Source organism: Drosophila busckii, chromosome 2R (assembly GCF_011750605.1).
Source record: "Drosophila busckii strain San Diego stock center, stock number 13000-0081.31 chromosome 2R, ASM1175060v1, whole genome shotgun sequence".
Classification (NCBI taxonomy): domain Eukaryota; kingdom Metazoa; phylum Arthropoda; class Insecta; order Diptera; family Drosophilidae; genus Drosophila; species Drosophila busckii.
Genome location: NC_046605.1, coordinates 18,336,122 through 18,362,635, shown reverse-complemented (window position 1 = coordinate 18,362,635; position 26,514 = coordinate 18,336,122). Strand labels below are relative to the sequence as shown.

At 37.4% G+C, this 26,514-nt stretch overlaps 2 protein-coding genes across 2 annotated transcripts in view; one reads left to right on the top strand and one right to left on the bottom strand.

The window, feature by feature from the left end:
- LOC108596015 (mastermind-like domain-containing protein 1) overlaps positions 1-26,514 on the bottom strand; it is a 116,705-nt gene that overhangs the window by 29,966 nt on the left and 60,225 nt on the right.
- Positions 9,911-10,837, top strand: LOC108596017 (suppressor-of-stellate-like protein). The gene is made up of 2 exons (XM_017981350.1): positions 9,911-10,591; positions 10,653-10,837. Exons 1-2 carry the CDS (start codon positions 10,068-10,070, stop codon positions 10,789-10,791), a joined length of 663 nt encoding a protein of 220 aa, XP_017836839.1. The 5' UTR covers positions 9,911-10,067; the 3' UTR covers positions 10,792-10,837.

Below are 26,514 nucleotides of genomic sequence, written 5' to 3'. Positions count from 1 at the left end.
GTAGCGACAATTATCAAGGGATTGCGCTTTAGTTATCACCCAATGGGCAAAGCGAAAAAAGCTAATCACTGGAGACTGTGCTGCAGCTAATTGAAAATGCTCAGCTCAGGTGTAACAAGCATAACACAAGTTATAATGCAGCCCAAAGGCTTTAAATTAAATTCACAATTCAATAATCAAACTTTAATAACAGCGAGAGAGAGAGAGAGAGAGAGAGAGAGAGAGCAGCCACTTATCTGTGCATTTTGCGCTTATCAGACGTCGAAATACACTTAATTTAATTAAAATGCACACAATGGCAAGCGCAACGAAATGAACGCCAAAGCAACAAGCGAGAGAGAGAGAGAGAGAGAATTGCTGCACATTATTTTTACAGTGGTTGCCAATATCTTCACATAACCAGTCAGTACACATTTCTCTGCTTTTTTTCTCTTTTGCTTTCACACTCATCAGTGCACTGGACTCTGGTCACATCATCAGCGCTGGCATCAGCGTCACCAACAAAAACGTCATTGCTTCATTTTCGCTGCTCTGCCCAATTGCCAATTCTGCTTGCTAGCTACCCGAACTGCCTCTCCAACTCCTTTCTCTGCTGCTTGCTGAAGTGTTGTGTAGCCCCCGCTGCTCTGTTGGAGCAGCAGCGTCCCCGAATTAATTTCCGTTTTGCAAACCAATTGAAAATCCAATTTTCAATACACAAACCGTATAACGTACCTATGTGCATACCTATAGCCCACACTCCAACACACTCTCTTTTATGTTAGTATGTATTTATATATATATATATATATAAATATGTATGTGCATGCGTTGGAACTAACGTGGGACAACAGTCGGACTCTGGGCTCTGGACTCTGGCCAAGCGGCCTTTTATTCTCGCTCGTTGCACACACACACACACATACGTATGCAAGCTCTTTAAAATCAGCTTTAATATTGACAAAACACACACACACACACAGATGTAGTTTGAGCTGAGTTTGGTGCACTGGCATTTTTGCCTAAAAGTAGGCAACAATATATGGGCATTAAACGTAAACCGACTGCAGGCGCAATGGCGCTGACGTTAGCCTCGTCCTGTGGTCTCTCTCCCTCTCTCTCTCTCTCTCCCTCTCTCTTTCTCTTTCGCTCTCTTGTATGCGCTACTGAACGCATGCCTTGTTTACATTGCCGTGTTTATTTGTATACAAACTCATGCGCCAAGCCAGCCAAGAGGCGCCCATATGGCCACATAATGCACGCCATGGCGCCTATGCGACGACTATAACCCTCCCCCCTCTCCCGCTCTTTCGCTCTTGAGGGCTTTGGCCAGCCAAGTGAGCTGGGCAGCAGCATTTGCTGCAATGGCCACGTGTGCGGTTGTTTGCCTCGTTTTTGTATGTGTGACGCATTGATTTTTTTATGCCCAATACCAACACACACACAAACACACACACACACACATATAGTTGATATTCCCCTAGGGTTCGTGCCTCAGTTTCAATGCAGAATGTGCAACGCTGCGCTACGTTTTGACCACATGCTTCGCCATTTTTTGCCGCTTTGCAAATCCCCATAGTGCAGTGGTGCAAAAGTAAATAAATTACAATGCATATAGCTAATGGGAGAGCTTTAAGGCTTGGCAAGTGCATTCAAAGCAAATTTGCATTCAAATTTAAAGCATTTGTTATTAAATATATGCAACAAGTTAATTTTATAGTAAGAGAGCAAGAGTTCTAACTGTTCAGTAATCCTTATTTGCATAATAATTTAAGCATTAAACAGAATTAAACTCTGCCTTGTTAATGTTTAGAAATAATTTAAATATGTCTTCAAATTATTGGATAATATGCAAACTAATTGAAGTCAAGTTATTTGCAATTTATTGTAGATTATTTTTGGTTACTTGGTTAATTTTTGAATTATTTGAAAATCTGCTAAAAATGTATGATTTATTTAATATTTATTATATTTAATTATTGAAAGTGTATTTGTAAATATTTCACACTGATATTATAATAATTTTCCACAAACAATTTAATTGACTAGTAAAGCCAAACCAAGAATGGAATTCAAAGGCAATTGTAACATGCTGGCAATTTAAAAGGATAGCAGCACTTGCAACGCCCACACATGATAGAGAAGAAGAAGAGCAAGCCCAAATTGTGTTCAATTGCTAGCCTGGCACACAAGTAAACTAATTACTTTTGATATTTTTAATGCTGCAAATAAAATGTTTTTATCTCTCTAAATAAAATTCAACATGATTTCCACTCTATTTGCAACATAGATTTTTATATATGTATGTATTTGTGTGTACTCATGTATTGGCTCTAAACTTTTAACTAACAATTTGCAATTGCAAATGAACAACAATAAAATTTACTCAACATAGTGGAAGCAGCTTTTTCATTTCTTTTTTTTTGCTTGCATGTTACGCTTTTATTTTTATTTTATTACGTTTTCCATTTGCGAATTTTATTTACGTCTAAATATTTTAAAAGCATTGCACAGTAAGCCTAAAAGCATTTGCTGCCTTTATACGAGTTTTACTTTTTATTTACAGGCAGAGCAGAGGCAGAGGCAGAGCAGCAGCTGAATTTAAGGTTCATTTGACATTTTCAACTTTGACAGCGGCGTCAACGTCAGAGCTAATTGAAGAGCGAAGCGACAATTGTGTGTAGCGAGGACTTGAGTAGGTTACGAGTCAATATGTTGCTAACGCACACATCGAAATAAATAGCGGCAAACACACACACATTAAATGGCGACTTGTGTTCTTCTTCTTCTTTTTTTTTGGGAGGCATTGATGACTTTTTAACTGCAGTCATTTGCAAGGCGCGCATCGTTTACAAAGAACACAAACACACACAGACACATACACACACACACACACACATGCGTAGCAGAGTAGCCTACACACACACACACATTTGGTGGCGTTTCCGTTTCCGTTGCCGCTGCCATTTAAACTTGCGCTTCTGCCTTCTGGCCATAAGCCCATGCCCCATGCCACATGCCACATGCCCCATTTCCATTGCGGCACTGTGTGTGGCGACAACATCGCGTGACGCGGCGATAAAAATAATCATCATCATAATGTTGATATGCAAAAGGTCGTAGTTAAAGCAAAGAAGCAGCAAAAAAAAAAAATGGCCAAGCCGAGTTAAGTGAGTAAAATGAAGTCAAAAGTGAAGGCGAACGACGACGACACTCGGCGCTAATCGATTTTTGCGCTTTCAATTTACCCATTAAAAGTTGCCGCCACCAAGGGTATGATAAACAAATTCAATATTCAAAAGATTGCTTAAGCTTTTCATAAGTATCTTCAAATCAAAAAGTTCTGGTAGAAAGTTCAAATCCAAGGACTCAAATCAAATCCTTAATAGCGAGAACTCTATAGAGTTGGTTTTTAATTTTATATTTTAAGTTAAGTGTATACAATAAAGTAAAAAGTTATACTCAAAGAATTAATTTATAATATTCTATGATTTTCTACAATTTGAATGCTTAATTTTTGTATATTTTAAAAGGTTCACAGCCTAATTATTATTTTTGAGCAAAATAAACAAAAAAGTAATTAAATAAAAAAATACTCGAATGATTAAATTGTTTTTTTTTTTTTACAATTTTCTAAAATTTTAATGATATTATTTTTAGTTAATTTTAAAAGGTTCACAACCTATTTATTATTTGTGAGCAATAAAATATTAAAAAATTTAATGATTGATTAAAAAACATAACTAAATACGAAAATATATACTCCAATAATAAAGTTTTCATATTTGTTTTAATTTTTGTCTATATATTTATATATGTCTATATATATATATATATATATCAATTATTTGTATTTGTAAGCAATACAAAATCAAAATTGAAAATAATTATTATCTTAGATTTTCATTATTGGTCAGTATAAGACTGAACGATATTTTACTATATAAAAATTATATTTTGTATTATACGCTCAAAGTGTTCAAAAATTTTCAGCAAATTATTTTTTTTTATTTATAATTTCCTTTAAAAAATGATTTACTTTTATCAATAAAAGTTTATATCTAATCTACTATAATATCAAACGCCTGCGAAGTATACTCACTATATATTTTTAATCTACTACTTAATATAATTTAACGTTTAAATCAATTCCAGCCTGGCATACAATATGCTCTTAGCATAATTTAATTTTCAGCTAAGGTCAGCAGCAGTTTTGTGTGAGCGTAAAATTGATTTCGTTTCGCTTGCCCTTGGCATATGTTGTCGACATTTTGGCGCCTAGTTAAGCACACAACATGGCCAAGAACATTTGCATGGCCGTAAAAGAAGAAATAAAGTGGCGCTCTTGCGGTCAAATAATTGGGTCGGCGGCGCCCAACCCAAAAAAAAAAGCTGAAGCCCAAACCGAAGAAATTGTTGTTGGCCATAAACATTTTTATTGCTAGCCTGTGGGGCTGTTAACTCTTCTCTGCGCTGCTCTGCGCTCTCCCCTTGGGCGTGTTGTCGCATCGTTTGCAATTATTATTGCATACTTATGTTGCGTATACTTAATATACATATATCGCAGGCAAATGATTTGCTGCTGCGCGTAAACTTTTATCAATTGCTCAATAAATCTACAAGTTCTTTTTTTTTTTATTAAAAAGCGCAAGCTTTAAAAACTTTATACGGCAGCATGCGCACACATGTTGAAGCATTTATGATTGCAAACTAAGCAAACTAATTGAAAAGGGAAGAGCAGCAAACGGCGCAAGGACAAAGTTTATGACAAGTTGTTGTTGCTGTTGTTGTTGTTGAGAGGGGGAGAGACACGCATTTAATAAATCCATCACATAACCCGCATTATTAAAAAGATCCAAGACACTGAGTCCTGGCACGAACCAACAAAGTTTCGCTGGCTGGCAAACAAGCTGCATAGCCATGGACATGAACATGATGCTGCTGACTCGGAGTTGGGGTAAACAAACAGGAGACAAACTCAGACACAGACAACACAGACTCATGTGTGTGTGTGTGCGTGTGTGAAACAAAAAGCGCTTATCAAATTTCCACAAACGATGACAATCAAACAAAGACAGCCAAAGGCAGCAGCGCAGCAGTCCAAGCAGCTCAGTCAGCAGCCATTGCCATGATTGAGGTTTTGGCTCTACGCCATCAGCTTTTGAGTGAATGTAATCGCCAATAAAGTGCATAAAGCGCATAGCACAATAGTCAAGCAGATTGAGAGAGAGAGAATGAGAGAGCAAGTGACATATCGAAAGCATTTCAATCACGAGACAAACAAAAAGGCAAACACACAGCTGGACAAGATCAAACTCACAGAGCCAGAGACAGAGAAAGCGACAGAGATTGAAATTCAATTGTCCGCATACGCTGATGCAACATGCGATAATATTTTAGCTGCTTCAACAAGCAGCCACCCCCCTTTGATTTGCTGGCAGCAGCTGTCAAGGCGCAAAACTTTTCCGCACACACGCAGCAGTTGGAACTTTAGTTTTGGTATTTGAACTTTATCGATTTACACAAAATGAGGCTCGTTAGTAGCCGCTCACAGCTGTTTGTAACGTTAAACATTATAAACATAGCCAATGGCTTTGAGTGGGGGCTACAATTAGAAATTCAAGCTAAAAGCAACATCGATTAACTGTCCGTTAGCCATGGCCCAAGGTTCTGCAATTAAAGCCTTTCTGACTTTACTTTGACCGAGCATCAAATAGCTCAAAGTGCTCAACTGCTTGCTAATCCCACACACGAATACACAGCCCCCTTCAGCCCCCTCCCAAAGCACTGCCTATGGCTTCCTGCTGTGTGTGTGTGTCTCACATTTCTTGAGCATTTTTTATTGGCTTTCTTACACGCCACTTTGCCTTATTTTTTTTATGGCTTGCCACAGCAAAAACCTTAAATCCCAAACACATGAGCCGCACCCCCCACCCCCGTATCAACTGCTACCCCTTCCTTTGCTTGTAAGCTGGCTACACTTCTTTTATGATTTGTTTCGTTTCCGTTGCCAGCGAATTTAAAGGCTCGCCCATGTGTGTGCAACACCCCCCCAGCCCCCACCCAGCACACAAGTCAACCGCCTGGACCAATTTTTTATTGTTAGAAAATTGTTTTCTCTGCACGACATGAGAGTGAAAAGAAAAAAAAAAATTGATTTCTTGTCTTTATGGCATTGTCCTTTTGCCAGCCGATGCTGTTGGCAAATTTAATATGTTATCCTCTCGAATGTGCGTACGGCTGCTCTGGTCCATTGTTGTTGTTGTTATTTGTTTGAAAAATATTGAATTTTTGTGCTCTCGGCCACACAGGATAAAGGATAACATCTTTGCCGTGTTTGCGCAAAATAAAGCAAAAGCCAGCACCAGCACCAGCAACAGCAACTGCAAAATTGTCCTGCAGTCCACAAAGAGTCCAAAGCTAAGGCTAAAGCAATCAACCTGCAGTCCTTCTGCTTCAACTACCAAGCTGTCCTTGAACCCCGCAGCAGCACCACCCACTCACCCACCCATAAGCTACTCCATGCTGTCTGCTCGGCCCGTTTGCAGCATCTTTTGCGGTTAACTTAAATCAGCTTTACTTTTATTGTCTATCTCTGTTAGACTCTGCTCGTTGTTGTTGTGGTTGTTGCTTTTGTTGCTGTTATTGTTATATTGGCAAACATGTGTTATATGTTTATGTTTTTCCCTTTGTTGCTGTCATTTTTCACAGCTTCGCACACACACACGCACACACACGGACACACACGTGTGTGTATTGGTTGAATGAACAAGATAGAGTGCGTATTGTTTGTGTTTTATTTGACCAAATTGAATTGCATTTAATTTGCTGCATTGCTTTTGCTCAGCAAATTGAAAAAATATGTAATAAAACAATTTATTTGACAGCTTCATACAAACGCAACATTTTCAAATTGTCAACAATTTTTTTCGATACACTGTAAGTGAGCTTAGCAAATCAAGCATATGTAACTTGAATGTAAAATAAATAGACTAAATAATTAATATTCTAATATGATGAAGCATTTAATGGAAAACTTTTAGAGTCTAGCTTGTTATATTTTGTGGCAAATCCAACTTGACATAACAGTATCTTTAGATTAATAAGGAATGGCCACTTGCTGTATTTGACTGCAATATTGATTAGATTATCTATTGATAGCGCAGCGATTTGACTCTACAAACTCCAATTATTATTTAATTGAAACCCCAAAGTGATAAATTATTTATTAAAAAAAATTATAAAAATCTGTATTACACTTTTATGTGCAGATTCGAAGAAATTTGAAAAATAAAATAGAAAAATAAATTGCTTTAAGTATTTTTTTTCGACTTGCAGTAAGTGTAATATTAACTCTGTAAGCAAAATATAACCAACCAAATGGTTGCCACAGTTGAGTTGAGGTTTGTTATTGAATTTCATACATTTCGAGAAATTCACGCATTCACTTTATACACTAAAATAATTGAACCATACGATTTTCTTTCTACTTGCCGCACTCAGCATGGAAAAGTTTCTTTCACTCACCTGCAAATAGAGAAAATAAATTTTTATTTAGAGCAATAGAAATAAATTTTATATTAAAATTGTTTGACAAACTTGCTGCATTTAATTAAATAACCGCAAGCAATTCTGGTTTTATATTTTATTCAAACAATGCAAGTGTTATTTGCTTGCAAAGTGATTAAATATTAGTACAGTTTAAAGTCGTTTTTGTTTAACTTTATTTTGGGGCTGCCGCTTTCAAGTTGTGCAACAAACTCATCATAAAAGCATTAACGCGCTATTTTTATTTCAAAGCTGCAGTTGCCGCCGCATACAAAAAAGCACTCAAGCGAAAGCCCAAAGGGCAACATTGCAACAAACAGCGGCAAATGATGAGTAACAACAACAACAGCAACAGCAACAGCAAAAAACGTGGAATTAAAATGCAGACGTACTGTCTTTTTTTTGAAAAAGCGACACATAAGCAGCAAGTGCAACAAATTCTAACCGAAATATATATAAAAGCAACAATTTAAAATATACACGAACGCACAATGAAAGGAATGGCGCTGGGCTCTGTGGCTCTGACTCTGACTCTGCTGGCAATACATAAAAAATAATATCATGAATGCAATGACTTTTAATGTACAGTTATTGCGCAGCTGTCTGATGTGTGTGTGTGTGTGTGTGGGCTATAACAATATATAAATATACTTCGCATATGTACGTACGTAAGTATATTTTTAATATTGCATACTTTTTGGCGTTGCTTACATTACGCGCAAGCGAAGCAGCAGCGAAGTGTGAGGGCGGCTCATATAAATGTAGCATACATTTAAGCGTCTAGCGCATTGTATGCAAGACATGCGCTCTCTTCTTCTTTTCTCTCACTCTCTCTCTCTGTCTCTGCGCTTTTTTATATATTTTTTGGTAGTAAGCTTCATCACCACTTTAGCGGGCGAGCGAAGTTTGCTGCAGCGACTGTTGCCCGTTGTACATACTAATAAGGCTAAGTGGCAATGACAAACATAAATGCAGGCAACAGTGACTCACACACACACACACACACACACACATACACACACATTTGAAATGTCGCGCATTTAACGCTCGCTTCGCCTTTTGCGGCAAATGTCAGCTTGCTGTCCCCATCGGCCCTCAACACACACACACACACACACACACAGCACACACACACACACACTCATACAGTAAACAGAAATTTCATGACTGTTGATGACCTCATAAGCATGCGTGTTTATATCCTTTGTTGTCGCGTGTGCAGCAACATTTTCTTACTCTTTCACTCCAGCTCAAGGCTCCGCGCATTTACAATTGCCACAGAATTTGGCCAATTTTTTGGCTTTCATAAAATACATTTCGTTGCCAAATGTAATAAAATAGAATTGGTAACAAGTCCATAAAAACTAAAGCGAAATGCTAACAATATTGCCCTTAGCTCACATCAGTTTATTATTGTATCCAATTCTGGCAAAAGCTTCATCAACAACAAAATTCGAAAATGTTTATAGCAAAATGTATGAATCAGCTAAATTAAGAAATTCACTACATATGAATGTAATAAGATAAGATTAATAAGTAGCAGAAGCCAAGAAAATAATCAAAGACATTTGCATGCATTTTAATAATTTTTAAATTATTTTCATTTACTGCCAATTGCCCATAGTCAACATTTGAAGCATAAAATAAAAATATAAATAAAAGCATAAATTGCAGCAATGCTGACACTTTCAAAGGCAGTTATCATTTTATATATGAATCTCAACTTTTTCCTTGTCTTCCACTTTTATATCACTTTGGCTCAAGCTAAAAAATATGTCGCCAGAAATAAGTTATGGCTTGTTTAGTGTTAATTTATTTAAGATTAAAATATGCGCCTAAGTAATAATAGTTCAAAATTATACTACTTCTAACAAATCAGTTAAAGTTGCTGAGCTCAAATTTAGTTTTAACCCCATTTTAGCATTTTGAACAAAGCATTAGAAGCAATTTCGGTTAAATAGTAAACAACTTAGTCACTTAAAAAATATTGCAATGATTCTTGTTACTTCAAATTCAGCAATGTTGGCTTTAAGCTAAAACAGAAATCAAGTGATTGGTCACAAGTTAAAGAAAAGGAGGGAATATTATTGATGCAGCCCAGCTAGCCAGCTAGTTATAGCTTCCAGCCCTTGCTGCGAGAAAAGAAAAGCGAGAAAAATGCTTTAATGCCAAGACCAACTGCTAGCTAACTAATAAATCTATTGCCATAAACTAAAGCCCAGCATAAATAATAATCAATATTTATTGATTAATTCAAAGCGAATTTAACTTAGCTTAGACATTTTATAAAATTGCTATGCTAGCATATAATTTATTGCCAGTCAATCAAGTAGTGTTGGTTTATATTCGTTTTTTTTTTTTTGGTATTTTTAGTGCTGCATTAAATACCAGCTAATCAAAGCATCATAGCAGGCTCTTGTCAAAAGCTTGACAGCTGAAAATTGCAGTCACTTTTTATTCGACGTCAGTGCAAAAGGCAGTGGATAAGACGAAATTCACAAGCCACTTTGAGAACTTCAGACTTACGTTGAGAACTAGCAATGGACATTGGTGATGGCTCTTGGATTAGCTGGTATGTTGGCCAGCCGACGCACGAGTTTCTGTGCCGTGTGCCGCACGATTATGTGCGCGACAGATTCAATCTGACGGGTCTGGATGATCTGGTTCAGAATTTCGATGATACGCTGGAGGCGCTACTGGAGCCGGAGTTCGATGCGGCGTTCGTGCCCGAGGCAGTGGAGCAGTTGTATGGCCTGATACATGCTCGCTATATAATCACTTATCATGGCGTGCTCAACATGAGCGTCAAGTATCAACGCGGCGACTTTGGCATGTGTCCACGCATTCACTGCAACGGGCAGTTCGTGTTGCCCGTGGGACTCACGGATCACATGGGTGAGTCGCATGTGAAGATCTACTGCGCCCGCTGCCGCGACATCTATCAGCCGCATACGCGTTGCGCTTTGCTGGACGGCGCCATGTTCGGCTGCAGCTTTCCGCACATGTTCTTCATGCAGCTGCCACAGCTGCTGCCCCAGCCGCCAGTGGAGAGCTACATACCAAGGTAAGTGGTGCCAAAGGGGAGACTTTTAATTGATAATTAATAGGATTCCATTTGTTTGCAGACTTTATGGCTTCAAGCTGCATAGCAAGGCGCTTATGCCCAAGCAGGAAGAGAAGTCAACGCCTGAAGCTGCTGCCGCCGCCGCTGCTGCTGCTGCTGCCAGCAAGGAGCATAAGGAAAATATTCCTCATAATTATTAACTTGCTATATTTGTCAATCATATATATATTTATAATAAATACAGCGCATGCTATGTCAGCTTAAATAATTTTCTGTTGTTGTCAGCGCTGCCAAGTTGCAAATATAACGAAGCCATGGCTGCTACACTAGACTACAAGACACTTTATTTTATTGCAGTGTATTTAATTTAAAGCAAAATATTTTATTTTATTGATAAATCGACAAATCTACAATTAAGTTATGCTACATATAATTTCTTATTTAGCTGTTTTCAAAACATTGAAAATTAAATGTTTTAAAAATACAATTATAGATTTATGCAATAGTTTAATTATGATAAATACAAAACACAACAATTAAATATTTAAAAAACACAAGCATTTGTTTTTTTAAGTGTGAATTGATTATTAAAAGTGCAAAATTAATAACTTGGTCGTTTGAATAAATTGCTTGTGAAAATCCAAACTTAAACTAGTTTTATTTTTGGTATAAATATAACTCAGAATTTTTACAACTTTTGTACGCTTCTATCATCAGATAGATTCAAAAAATTTTAGAGCCTTTTTAGGAAATATATACAGGACATCGCATTACATGTATAAAGGCTCTATTGGTTTAATAAGTTTTTGATTTATGCTTAAGAAATCGAAAATTTATATCTATTTGGCAAAAAAAATTATAAAAAATATTTTCAATTTAATTGTAAATATTTAATCCAGGAAATAAAATAATTTGTCAACTAGTGTAGTTGAAGAACTTGCACTAACCAAAGCTTTTTACTTTATACATTCTATTTTTTGTTCTTCTTGGCACTTGCATACTTTGGCCCTGCTGCTTGTCAAGCCATAAAATGTTATCACAAAAAGTATTTTCCAAGTCAGTGAGCACACAAAAGTGGCAGACACTGTATGAGTGTGTGGTGCGGGCTAAATAGTTGCTGGTGTGGTGTGGTGTGGTGTGGTGAGTGGTGCGCACACACAGAGTGAAAGTTACAAATAGAGTTGCCATCAAATTTCATATGCTTATCACGTGCGTGAAACACACACACACACACACACACACACACACACATACGTACGTACGTAGAGTGAAACGACAGATGGCGCCACATAGCGAGCGCAAAAGTATTATTGTGCGTTTTTTTTTTGGCTGCAACTGTACTTGGGCTAAAAAAAACTTGGCAGCCTTTTCACACGTTTAACGCTGCGCCGTGTGTGTGTGTGTGTGGCAACTCTAATAAAAAACAAAAAAGTTGCTTTTCTTTATTTGATGCTGGCAATGATGTTGTCAATTTGCTGTTGTTCTTGTTGGTCGATATGTGTCCATTTTATTGTCATATTTATCAACAACAATCAAACTATAAAAAAAAACAAAAAAAAAAACTGCAATTTTATTTTTTGTTTTTGACGCGAGTGCGAGCGTCGCATGTCGCTGACATTGACGCATTTTGGCGAAAACAAAAGAAAGCACTCACAGCAACAAAAACAACAACAACAACTACAACAATAGCGAGCAAAACAGATATGTCAAAATGCCTAGCGCACAATTTTGAAATTGGCTTCTCTATTTTTTTCTTTGCTGCGTAGAAATTTTTGCTGAATTTTTGCATTTGTTGTTGCTGCTGCTGTTGTTGTTGTTGATATTGTTGGTGTGACAGCGCGAATGCATTCAGAGAATGTGTTGTTATTCCACAGTTGACATATTGCATGCAGATATGAAAGAGAGTAAGAGCTGGAGCCAAGCGTGAGTAAACGCAGCTTGGTTAGTTTGCATTGAAACAATACTAACTGAAGCGTCAGTTTATCTACACAGTGAGCATCAAAAGTGTGCACTTTTATTTTATAGAAAAAATAAATTTTTTGAAAGCAAAGCAGAAGTTCAACTGAAATACATTGAAAGAAGTTATTTAAGTTTCAGACAAAGAATATTACAACAGAGTTTTAAATTTCTATTCATTTAATTTATATATATATTCTTCTTCAATAGAAATATTAATTTCAGTATTAACAGCTTAGCTCACTCCTATATGAATTACAGTCAGTTTAGCTACACAGTGAGCGTCAAAAGTATTCACTATTATTTTATATATTTTATGAAAGCTACAGAAACTCAACTAAAATATATAAAGAATTTTTAAAAAATAGCTTAACCTGCAATAAATATCACAAAATGGTCTCTTAGTTTAATTCAATGAATTTTACTTTATTTATTAAATAAAAACATGTTATATTGGTATGACTGTCTTCAAATTAAACCTTAAAGCTTCCATTTAGTCTAATAGACTCTGCAATAAATATTACAAAGCGATCTTTAAGTTTCGTAAGGTTTGTCTGCAAATGAATTATTAAATGCAATTTAAATATTAATTACAGCATTAAGCGCTTAGCTCACTTTTATATAAAATAACAGTCGAGCTGCTTTGCTTATCTCTTTAAAAATTCTCATAAATGCTTATCAGTGTTTTCGTATTTTATAACTTTTATATTTTGGCAATGCTAAGCTCCCGATAAACACAAAAACACATAAAGAGAAAAGTTTGTGTGCCAAAGCAGAAGAAAACTCAATTAAAATGCTGAGAACAACGTTGAAACGTAAAAACAAAGCGACGCCTGCAACATTTTGCATGCAGCTGATAAGCCTAAAAGTCGACTAAGCCAAAGTGGGAGAGAGAGAGCGAGAGAGAAAGTGAAAGGCAGACAAATTAACGCGCATATTTTGGCATTGAAAGCGTGCCAGCAAAAAAATTATAACTGTGACTAAACAAACAGCGACGGCCACACAGTTGGCAAATTGCAAACGTTTGCGCGTGTGTGTGAGCGTTTCCATGAGTGTGTGTGTGTGTGGCATAGTTTTGACTGCAAAAGTTTTGGTTTTGAGTTAAGCAAGCATTAGGGCACAAAAGTTCAACATTTGTGTTTAACACATGTGACCCAGAAATGGCAGCAAAAAATGCAAAATATTCGCGCGGCGCTGAGTTTAGCTGGCGCCTAATGCTAGGCAATAAAATCTACCAAACACACACACACACACACAGACAATTAAATTACATATGCCTGTGTGTAGATGAAATTTGAATTTTATGTAAATTTCATATATTTATACGTCTTGCTGTTGTTTGTATTTTGCATTGAGAGTAAATAGACCCAAGTGTGCTTGGCTGGCAAACTACCCAACCAGGTGCTATTGAGAGTTTCGTTCGGTAACGGCCGCCAGCTGTGTAGCTGTGTGTGTGTGTGTGTGTGTGTAGCTCAAAGACCACTGAGCCACTGAGCGACTGAGCGACTGACCCCTTAATCTGCATAATTTGCGCTGAGCGCTGCATAAAATAGCCAAAGAAAAGGTTCACAAAGATATTTATTTGTAATGAGACTTTGCTGCTTAGGCTACTTCTCATTGGCTAATTAGACCGACCGAACGAAGAAGAAGAAGAAGCAGCTGCTGGAAGGGTAGTTTAGAGCTTTATATTTTATAAAGACGAAATCTGATGCTGACAGCACTTTTGTTCGATTTGCAGCAACAGCTGTGGCCGGGTCCGAGTTTTTGGCGCTTAAAAATTGCCCACAAAGTTCAAAGGTCCCAACCAGAGACCGCACTAAGTTATGTTAATGATAATGATGAACAAACACACGGAACTTGATTAAAAACAGCCAACAAAGTCGTAATTCTTGGTTTACCTAATTCTAAGTTCAGGCCAACAGCTGGCCACAAATGACAAACGGCGAGTGTTGGGAATCAATTTATTAGCCCAACTATTTCCACTTAATTGAATTCACATGCCGCTGCTGCTGGCGCCAAGTGCAGACAATTTGTTGTTCCCAAACTTAAATTCGCAGAAAAGTCTTCAATATTTTGCATTTGCTGCATAAGCTTTTAATATTGTAATGGCTTAAAGATTTGTCACAACTGTCAGGCCCACCAAAAAATGAATGTTGTGCGGTTCGCTTTTCTAGCTTAGCCCAGTCAGGTGCACAATGAAATGAATTTGTCATGAGCTACTCAAGCTATTATTGTCATTGCTTTGTAAGCTCTGAGCGACCAAAAAATATATTGACAGGCCCAAAGCAGCACAATGTGCAGTGGGCCGAGAGCTAATGCCAATAAATATATGTGGAATAGCAATATCATATCGATTGACCCCACTCAAGCCACCAGATGGTCAGCTGGGAGGTTGGCTAAGGTCCTGGCTATGTCCTTAATGTGTCATAGACAGAATCGAACGCCTCACACACACACAAACACACAAAGTTTGATTGGCATTGGGCACAGCGGGTGTTTGGGTTTTATTGTCGCCAGAGGGCGCTGCTAATAATAAGTACTAGGCACAAGTAAATGTTTATAATTCACTTTTTTTTTCCTTTGCTTTTGCTTTTGCAGCATTTGGCAGCTAAACTTGACAGGTGTTTGCCGAAGGGCTAGCGACGACTTCCGTTTGCCAATTTTAAGTGGTTTAAAATACAGAGAGTCGACTGATTAATTATGCAGGGCACGAGGGCAAAGCGACGACGCCCTTGCCCAATGTCCGAAAATCTGCAGGAAGCAATTACGTGGGCGGTGGTCTGAAAAGGGTCTGAAATCGGATAGTGGTTGAATGTTGAGTTTAGCAACGGATTCCGGGCAGGGTGACTCATGCAATTTACACACTCACACTGGGGTCGCTTGGTCGCTGGTGTTGATGACGTCAGCTTAGCGCCTCAGAGACTGCTGAAGCACAAATCAAAGTCAAGCGAGTTTGCATTGAAGAAGGCTAAGGCAGCTCCCAGTTGGCAGTTAAGAAAGCAGTGGGAAAAAGAGTCTCGAGTGTGACTAAGAGCGAGGGTAGCTAACAATTAAGGGTTGCTTAAGCTGTTTGAGTGATATATTGAGTCAAAGAGCAGCAGCTCTGACTGTTTAACAGTGCTTAGGACCCAATGCTGTTAAATTGATCCAATTAGCAAGCCAATCAGACTACCAATTGCAAAACTCACAGCAGCAGCCTCAAGTTTAATTAAATGTTTAAAACTAGAGCTAGCGAAGAAAAATATGCAGAAGAGCTTACAATATTAAACTTGTGCGCACATTGCCATTGTCGAGAGCTGTTGACAGCAATTTGACAGGCAATGGAACAAAAACATTTACACAGAAGAGCCAAAGAGCGAAGAGTGCAGAGCAAAGGGCCGAGGCGACAGCAAATAAAATAATAATAATAAAAGCAAGCAAATTCCAGCGCAAGGCAGTGACAATCTCACCCAACCACCCACCCACCGACTACAACAAGTGTCAGTCAAATTAAGGGTTGTGACACTCTAAAGTTAAATAAAAATAAGAGCAAAGTGTAGCCAAGAGAATGTTAAGCAAATTTGCTGCCAGGCTATACAAATTTCGAAAAAAAATGAAGCAACAAATATTATAAGAGAACAACAGAAGACAACGACACCTTAACCTTTCACCAGATCAGCGCCCATTGTACGCAAATTCAAAAAGCAGAAAAAAAGTGAGCAGGGTTCTCATTCAGTTATGGGATATGGGATCGAAGTGTGCCCAAGATTTATGTGCGTGTGCACAACGCGTTGTCTTATTATTTATAACAAAAAAGAAATAAGTTGTTTTCGTTGTTGTTGTTCTGGTGGTGGCTTCTTTGCATGCTAATTGCCAAAAGGCGTCTGCTTACGGGACAGTTCGTTCTCTCAAACATTACTCGAGTTACGTGTGGAACGTGCCGCATATTTCAGGTTTTGCCTTTCACTCGACTTCAGACTCGAGACTTGAGGCTCATTGAATTGCTTGCGCATTTGGGACACTTTTATTTGCCAGGCGGCTGGCGGCAGGCGGCTCCTTTGCTGGCATTCTTGGCATTCATGCGGGTAATTTATGTAAATTTATTGCGCCTTTATCTGCAAATGGGACGGTGTCACTCTGATGAGCAGTCGAGCGCGTGTTTGCTGTCAAAATATTGCGTATTACTGCGGCTTAATCAATTAATAATGAGTGCAGGCCGTGACTTGTTGTCAATGATAGGTTATGAATATGAATATGAACATGAAATCAATGCGGCATCGAAACTTAAAGTTTATCTTTAAGATACACACATTCATTGATTGAGTCTGCAGTACAACATTTTTATTTTATTTATTAATATGCCACCCTCGCTTTGCTCAACAGTTTACCATTCGCTTTTATTGTTTTATTTAGCGACATTGTGTGCACCACCCTCGAACTCGAAGTCGAACTCGAAAGGGCAAGTTCTATAGCTAGATAGCATAGAAACGTCCCAAAAACAACTCGTATTACATAATAAAAATTTATGAACGTTGGCAGCAACGCACACATTAAAATTTTTCGTTCGCTCTCTCTCTCTATTGATTTTGCTGCCTGCTGAGCTCTGGGCTCACCCACTTAAGCCACATTGATGTACTAAAGCTAAAGCCCAAATCATTAATACATATAACACTGTACGACTTTCTCTGTCTCTGTTTGTGCAACTGCAATACCCATTTATGTAATTCATCTCAATAAAAAGTCCACACAACAAATCCGACAGCAATAAAATAGAGGTTCGGGCTTTAGCATAGCATAAACAACTATTTGAGATAGAAATCAACAAGGATCAGGGGCAGGGCAAGTCGCAAACTGGCGCGTGTCCCATTGCGGAATGATTTGAACTTTAGCCCGGGTCCAAGGGTTTCTTTGGGGGTTGCCCGTTTGGGTCAATTTATGCAAACACATGAGTTGCTGTCCGCTTTTCGAATAGTTTCGATTTGGAATTCTAATAACTCTTGGCCCTTTGGACTGACCGTCGCTCAACGCCAGCTGCTAATTGTGAAACGTGTGAATATCTGGCAGTCTGACCTTCAAAATAAAGCTGAACTTGTTATCGACAGAAAAAAACCCAAAAATTCTAAACAAGTAATTTTGGTAGTTTTTCTAATGATGTTGCCCTGGGAAAAAGACAATGCGCAACCCTTGAGATTTCAACTCAAAAAAGTTGCTCACACACACACACAGGCACACAGCTATAAATAGTTGTATATGTATTTATAAGCACATTATAATGCATTGTCCTTTAGTCCTTTTGTCACATGCATAGCTCAGCATATTAATGATTTGATGACCAGACGTCTCAACCTTCTTCTGTGCTTAGTTTTTCTCCTCTCCACCCCACCCCACCCCGTTTGGGGTGAAACCCTTTGCCATATACGCATACATAAATTAATTTTCTTGTTCGCTGAGTTTGATTTTCTTGCTTGGGGTGCTTTACTTAATGATGATCAGCATAAATATGCTTTGTATGCTGGGGAAAAACTTGTGGGCAGTCTAAGATGATTTGTTTCTTGGAATTTTTATGTGTTATATAATGTGAAATTCCGGTTTGTAAACAAAATTTAATGTTTGCTCTGGCTCTGGCTCAGGCTGCTGCTGCTGCTGACAATGTTCAAAATATTTCTCTCTCGAGGTGTGAGAATTTCAATATAATTGAAATTTTCTGCTGCCAGCATCTTAAATGCTGATTAAATTACTTACAGCTGCCTGCATTCTATATAGCTATAGCCAATGTGTAGATATGGTAGCTTACCTGTAAAGAAATAAGCAAAAGTTTATTTATTAGTTAGAGGCTTAGTTAAGCTTGAAGGAGCATAAGCTTTAGGCGTTTATAACTCAGCTGAACTGACACATAAATTAGAAAATTGGGTTCATAATCAACTCTTTAATATTTAAATTATAAAGTAATATTATCGTTTACGTTTAAATAAATTAATTTAATATTAATATTTTATTTAAGAAATTGCATCAGCAACAACTCCTAACATAATAAAAATCTAAATAACTCAGTTAAACTGACACTTGGCTTCGATTAACTTAACGGCGATTGTTGAGCGCATTAAAAACTCTTTACAAATAATTAAATTTAAAGTAATTTTATGTCTCATTTTAGTTTAAATTAATTTTTTTATATTTTTATTTAGGAAATGTCGCAGCAGCTTAACTTTTTAATATCAAACTGCACACTGTTGTAAATATTTACAGTTTTGTCGACCCAAGCAACAACCCCAACATGTTAAAAACCATAATAACTCAGTTGAACTCATAGCAAACTCAGCGTATTTAATCTTGTCTAACAGCTAAGCTGCTAAGCAATCAAATAACGCAAAATAACGCAGTGAATTAATAGAGCTTTAGTCGTTAATTGTTATATGCATAAAGAGCAAACTATTTAGGGGTTGGAGTAGTGCTGACACGTTTGGTAAATAGTTTACATAAGAACTGTTAATATTGTTATTGTTGGTTTTGGTGCCTCAACCCTGAAGGACGCGCACTTAGACACACAGACGATTACACTTGAGCAGACGTACGCCACACTTTAAATTAAGTCAAATGTCCAACAATGTCAGTGCCTAAAAGTCGGCAAACAAATAGCAACATCAACAGACACCGCTCAATGGGGGAGTGGAGGTGGGGCCATTAAATTTAGCTGGCCATAGGAACAACAATCGTTTGGATACAGTTGGCAGTTGGGACGCTCGCTCGCTCGCTCGTTGCCACTTCAAGGCCATTAAACGCGAGCGAGCACAAATAAACAGACAAATAGCAAAATGCGTTAGGTGGCTTTTGTGTTCAGCGCGTGAGAGTGAGAGTGAGAGAGACAGAGCTTGGGGTAATTTTTAGCACTTTTAGCAGCCCAAATCCAAGCAAACCGCAAAAAGTCACGTACCCGCCGACGACTTGAGCAACAAGATGATGATGAGATCTCTCAGATGCGATGCGATGAGATGTGATGTGATGGCTCGTTTCCTTAGCCTTGCGTTATGTTACGTTACGTTAGCGTTTGCGTTAGCGTTACGTTGTTGTGGTCGTCGTCGGCGCTCCCTAACAAGTCAACAAAATGCTCAAGTGTTCAAAATGAAAATGAAGCGTGTGTTCATTCGTTACTCGCATGTGTCTACTATACGCATGCCTACTATACCCCCCTAAACCCCACCCACACCCCTCTCACTGCTTACTTGGGTGTTTGGGGGGGTCTTAAGTGAAACCCTTAAAGTGCCTGGCGATGGCTACGGCGACGCTTTAAGTGCTGAATGTGAGTGCTTTGAGGGTAACTATAGACACACTGAGCGAAATTTGCGCATAGAAGCTAAAAAATTAAAGTTGCTTTTTTTTTTGCATCAACAAGCTTAGATTAAAATATTTAATCACAGCATTGCACATAAGTTATAATAAAATATGCTCTGAAGTTAAAAAAAAACGTGGAAAGTTTTTTTTAATTGAATAAGAAATTATAAAATACAATGCTAAAACTTTTAAATATTATTTTGAGTTTGAAAATAAATAATACAATAAATTATTTTTGTCATTAGAGTAATAAAAAATTGTTGATGATATTACACATTTTTTTTGTACAGTTTGTTCATATATTTTATATTTTTATAAATAAAAAAAATATATTTAGTAATTTTTAGGCTCATTAGAGTAGTAATAAATATTTTATACATAGAATTTAAATGCTATTCATGTTTTTTTACTTAAACAAAAATTCTATTTATTTGCAGTTTTGATTTTTTTCAACTGCTGCACCTGCAACCATAAAGCTTCTGTCCCATATGGCTGGCTGGCTGGCTGACTGACTCTTGCTGCCCCTAACGGCGAACCCTCAACCCCGCAGCTCACACACACACAGATGGGGGAGCGGGCAAAGCCTTAGACACAACGATGGAACAACAACAAAAGCAATGAAATCTTAATGCCTTAATGGGCCACACAATCTAATTTACTTTTGTTTGCTTTAGCTCTAGCCAGCTCGCTCTAAGCGCATATAGCTGTCTCTTTCGCATTTGCTGTCTTTACTATTACTGATTTTCTGTATGTTTTCTAGCTTTCTTTGTTGTGTTTCGTTTGCTTTAGCTTTAATTGTTGTCGTGTATATTTTTTTCTTTTTGTTGTTCAGCTGCTGTAGCTAATGCCGTTAGCTTTGCTTTGCCAATATATATATATATATATATGTATATATATATTGTTGTTGTTGTGCTTCCTAATCCTATTAACAATGGCGAGCTGCGTCCACCTTTGAGCTAGAACTAAAAATCAGTATATAACATTGCTATTTGTATTTTTAGCGTTATGCGACGCCATTTCTTTTTACTCAAACGTTATTATTATTATTGATTTATTTATGCAAGCTAATAAGCTTAGCAGAGCGTTGAACTGAACTAAATTGTCAAGACAATGTGCGCTCACTTTTATAGAGAGACAGAGAGCTTAAATGCAAATGTCTTCAATTTGCCGTAGAGCAGTAAGTGCCATATGCATTATGCGTTTCTCACACACACACACACACACACACACACAATGAAAGAGACAGAGAGAGTGTGTGTGTGTGTGTGTGTGTGTGTGCATATGCCAATCCCCAATGTCTGTGACTTCCGCCTCAGGGAATTTTGAGTTTCTGTTAGGCCAAGCGGCATTCGCTGCTTGCGCATTATACTAAAAATTTTCTACAACATTCTTGCAGCGCACAAAGACAGCTTAATCCCAGCTCACTATAAATCACATAGCACTACACACACACACACACACACATAGACGTAGGTACACTCATACAGACAGTTAGAAGACGCAGTAAGCTCCCAGGCGCATATCAAGTTGAGTTTAAATATTCTAAAATTCTTCTTTTTTTTCAACATTTTTTTTTGCACTTTTTACTGTTGTGCGAAAAGCTAAAATTCCCTGAAGCTTAACAAGTTTAAGTTGGCTGCAGAGATGCCCCTTTTTTTATCTAACACTCACACACACACACATACGCAGCAAGTGAAATAGTTTTAAATTACATGCCAAGGCATAGAGAGCGTAACCAAGGCGGCGGCGGCGTCTGTGAGAATTTCTAATTTAATTCAAATTTGGGGGCCAACGCTTAAAGCAGTTCAGCTATTAGTTTGGGGGGCTCGCTTTAAGTTGCTGCCTCAAGTTGTTTGCCATTTATTTATATTTCATGCAAATTAACTGCAGCAATAAATTGGCAGCAACACTTTTGCCTGCCCGCCTGCCAAAACTAAACTTGACAGACAGACAGACAAACACTCAACTGAGGCAGGCAGGTGAAAAAGGCTCTAAGCACTGCGAAAAGTGAAATATATATCCCAACTACTATCGCTCTGTATCGCTGCTGTTGTTGTGCCCTCGCAAAGAGTTTTGACAGTCGCGACATTTTCTGCTTGTTTACCGCTTTTCAACTTTTTAACTTAACTCCGAGTTGGAGGAGTTTTTACTTTTACCTGCTGCCTGCCGTTGCCGGTTGCCGAAAAAACGCCACAGGTAAACCTAAAAGTGTTTTGATCTGCCACGCCCCTCAAACTGCTGCCACATGTCAAAATCTGCGACAGCTGCGTCTTAACTCCAAAACTCTGATGCACACTTTTTGTTTAGCACTGTTTTTCATGCATGTGTGTGTGTGTGTGTCTAAAAGTTGCCTGCCTTATGAGTAACTAGCTTAACTAAATTAGAACTATGCACGCAACTGATTTTGATCAGACTTGAATGGCATTGCTAACAGCGCAGTCAAGAGCTGCAAACTTTGGAATTAAATAATTCAAATATGCGACACTAGCTAAGGGTTTTAATAAGCAATTCACAAATTGTACATTTATAGATTATAAATTAATAATATATTTGCATCTAAAATAGTCATAAGCATTTATGAACTATGAACAAGACAACTACTAACTTGTAAATTAAGAATAACAATTTATAGACTAAACATTTTTAATATATAAATTACGCTGCTAAAACTTTTAATTAAAGTATATTTTTAACCAGAAATTAAATACAAAATAAAGTACAAAATAAAAGCATTAAGTGCTTGAGTTCAAATTAAATTTAAACATACAAGATATTGGCAATAAATTGAAATTCACACTTGCACTTAAAAGTTGTTGGCAGCAGTTTAAAGCGAAGAATAAAATGAAATCAATAGCAAGAAATTTCCCAATTAGCTGACAAACTACATAGTATAAGATGCTCTAGCTATAGAACTGTTAGTTTAACTTATTAAAAAATAAATAAAGTAGAAAAACAAGCTAGGTTCCAGAATTAAATTGTCTGCTTTAGTTATAAATTATATATATACAAAAAAAAAAATTTGTTGTATTTATTGCAATACAATTTTTATTTGCTACTTTATTGTGTTGTATTGAATTAACTTTAACTAAGATGAAGTAATTCAATTTACGTTATATTACTTAGCTACAGATAATTGGGTTTAATCATATCGTTAAGCTGTAGTTGTGTCTGGGCTAATGGGCTGACTTGCAAATTTTGCTTTATTCAGTAGAATTTTTGCAGTTAAGTTTTATATTTGCTATGTTATAAATCTGTATGTCACTATAGCTGCAATTTTTATTGTTGTCTTTGTTCTGCTTTTAAAATAATTTAATTTTCTGCTGCTTCAATTTGTTTACATTGAGTTATAATCATTAATTTATATCAGCAGCCTTTAAAGTCACATCAAGTGCACATATCTCTACCTGTCACACACACGAGCACACACACACACATGCACACACACTCGCACAATTGCTGACACTCAAATTAAACACTTTCGAATAGAGGAAAATTCCAAGTTAATTGCCACCACGTCACTCTCTATCGCTCGCTCGCTCGACTCCCATTTGCTCACTTGCTTTAAAGAGCTATCTATATAGACGAGACGCTTGTACACTCATCTAGCATAATGGCGCGACATTTGCACTCAAGTTGCCGCACTTTGCATGCCACAGCAGCAGCAGCAGCAGCAGCAGCAGCAGCAGCATCGCAAATTTGTCGCACCAAAGAAGCAAAGGCGCATCTTCTAGAGCTGCTTGCAGCTTCGCCTCGTTCGCTCGCTCGCTCGCTCGTCTACGCCCTGACACGCCTGACAAATTCGCTTGCAATTATTTATAGAAGTGCCAGGCTGTAAAGCGAGCGATGTCTTGACTACTTGACTTGACTTGCAACTGCCATGGCATATGAATGAATAACTGAGTGAATGAATCTATGTGTGGCAAGTTAGCTGACGCAAGCGAATGCAGCGCGCTCCACTTTTTGGGCAATTTAATTATGCGAATTTACAAATGCGTGCCGCCCAGTGTTTATTTTTATGCGTTAGCCTCGCGCTTCATAATTTTTGAAATGCATTTGGCAAACTGTCAGTTGTATTTGCTAAATTGAAATATGCACATGCAATTTACAAGCGACGACACACAAAACAACAGAAAGAGATAGCAATAGTTTCGGCTATTTTAGTTTGGGTCAGTTTAGCTTGGCAGCGGTTAATTAAAAAACTTTCTGGCTATTTGTATAATTTTCATAATTTTGCTGAACAAAAAACAAAAAACTGCATGTGGTTGAGATAAGCGCAAAAGTTTATTTTTTATCTAGCGGTGGGGCTTGGCTAATTAAACGACGCAACAAGTTAATTAGCAGCGACAAAGGACGCAAGTCCACATAGCCAAGCGCTTTGGTCAGCGTGCAAAAAGCTAAAGCATACTTGCAGGCGCACGCTCATTATATCACTGCCTTGCTGGCTTTCGCTCTCTCACTCTCTCTCTCTCTCTCTCTCTCTCTCTCTGTCTATAGATTTTTTTTATAATTTTTTATATGCACAGTTGGAGTTATGCAAGTTATTAGTGCGGCTTTTGTGGCATGAAGCGAAAGACAAAGCTCACAAAGTGCCACAGCAGCTGCCACAGCTGCCACAGCGACTGCTGCTGCTGCTGCTGCAGTTAACAATATGCCAATGATTAGTTTCTTGCTCAGTGAGCAAAGTAATCAAGGCTTAGTTATAAATATATATATATATATGTGGTAAGCATGTGCATTGGCCTGCATTTTGCACTTTAAGCCATCAGCGCTTTAAGCCTGCAATCTTCATTAGTTGGCGACACAATCAGCCAAGTGCCTTGCCCCTTTTTTCGGCAGCATTCGGCATTTTGCTCCTCCTCCTTCTTTCTTTTTCGTAATTAACTAAAATGGCAGACAGCGCCATTTGGCTTGGCCAGTTTTATTTTTTACATTGAGTGCACACAGTGCAGTTTAGTTTAACTATTTTGCCAGTTTGCCACACATTCGCCGCTTTATTTAAATTTAATTTAGTTGCAGCTGCTGCTGCTGCTGCTCTTTGCAGTTCAAGTGTCTAGCGCTTGAATTCTGTTAACTTAAAACTCTTCTCTTCTTTCATAATCATAAATGCAATCAGCTAATTGAAACAACTGTCCGAAGCACTTAACAACAAATATGAACATAGATCAAAGCATAAATTGCAATGACAGGTAAAAACGCTCACCCTGTAGCGCAGTGTAACTAAACAGCGCATGGCCACTAAAGTGCAGCGCAAAAAAAAAAAACAAATAGAGAGACAGAGAAATTGAATCGCAACAGCAGAAAAGCTCGGGCGCTTCTATGGCGTTTTTCAATTAGCAAAATTAAACTCCAGCAGTGAGTGCAAAACAACAAAATATAAAAATAAAACAAGTTACACACTCACACACACACACACATGTGCAAAAGTTGGCTGTGGCTTCATTCATGTCAGAGTTGAGTTCAAATCTGTAGCAAAGTCTATCTAAAGTTGAGCCAAAGCTGTTAAGTATGCTAATTGCTATAGAAAAGGTTTTCAAATTTAACATTAACTGGCTTGCAATGTATTTTTTTAAATATTTAATTTTAAAATTGACTGAAGAGTTTTAATTTTTAGGGCATGATTTTATTTTTAGAAACTTTTTAAAATGATAAATCTCAGATAAATGATAAATCTAAACGCGCCATTTGGTTTATTAATATGTAAATTATAAAAAATCATTTAGATATTAAACTCAAGTAAATATTTCAATCTCACAGTTTATTTCTTTAAACGAGTTTAACTAGCTTGGCGCTAAGACTTTAAATATTGTTTACTTTTTTTATTGTTTTTACTCAAATTCAATTAAAATGTGAGTAAATATATTTGCAAATCACTTTTGAATAGTTTACATAAAATTTGAAGCATAATTTAGCTTGGATTTAAAATAGAATTGCAATTAATTTAAGTTGATTGAATGCAGCTCTGCTATCGATAGGTGCTCGCTAGTGCTAAAAGCTAATTAGTGATTTATAGAGCAAGCTAATCAAATGAAAAATAAATAAACAGCTGAATACAAATTAAAATGTTGAACAATAAATAAACTTTATTGTCGCAGCCTTTATTTTATTTTTATAACTGCTGTCAACATTTTATGTAAATAATTTTAGCAACTCAATTTGCCAAATGCCCGAAATACCTGCAAGCGTTAAAAGTTCTTGCCCATTGCATTTAAAGGTCTTTCATTGACGGCGTCATAAATAAAAAACAACAACAACAACAAAGCGTAGTACAAATCGTAGCTACAACAGCTGTAGGCAAATCGACGTTTGCATTTGCTTTTTAATTTGTTTCAACGCAAGTTCTTTATTCTATTTTGGGCTCAACAAAAAAAAAGGAGAAAAAAAAGGACGCTAACTTGCTGGTCAGCTCAGCCAAAACAAAGTTGGTTGGGAAGTTCTGTCTGTCTGTCTGTCTGACTGGTTAAGAGCCACGCCCACGCCAACCCCTTTTTACTATGCAAAACCATTTTGCGTGTTCTTTTTGGAATTTTTTGTATTTTTTTTTGTTTATATTGCGTTTTTGTTTATTTTTTTGTTGATTTTGTTCTGTGGCCGCCTCAGTTTTCAAGTTTTGTGGCAGTTTTGCGTGTTTGCTTATAATTTTGTTTGCCACCACCCCCGCG

Bases quoted from the DNA above. Each gene is read 5' to 3' on its own strand.
- LOC108596017 (XM_017981350.1), top strand. From the start codon at position 10,068: ATGGACATTGGTGATGGCTCTTGGATTAGCTGGTATGTTGGCCAGCCG. The intron at 10,592-10,652 runs GTAAGTGGTGCC...ATTTGTTTGCAG, and splicing joins GTGGAGAGCTACATACCAAG to ACTTTATGGCTTCAAGCTGC.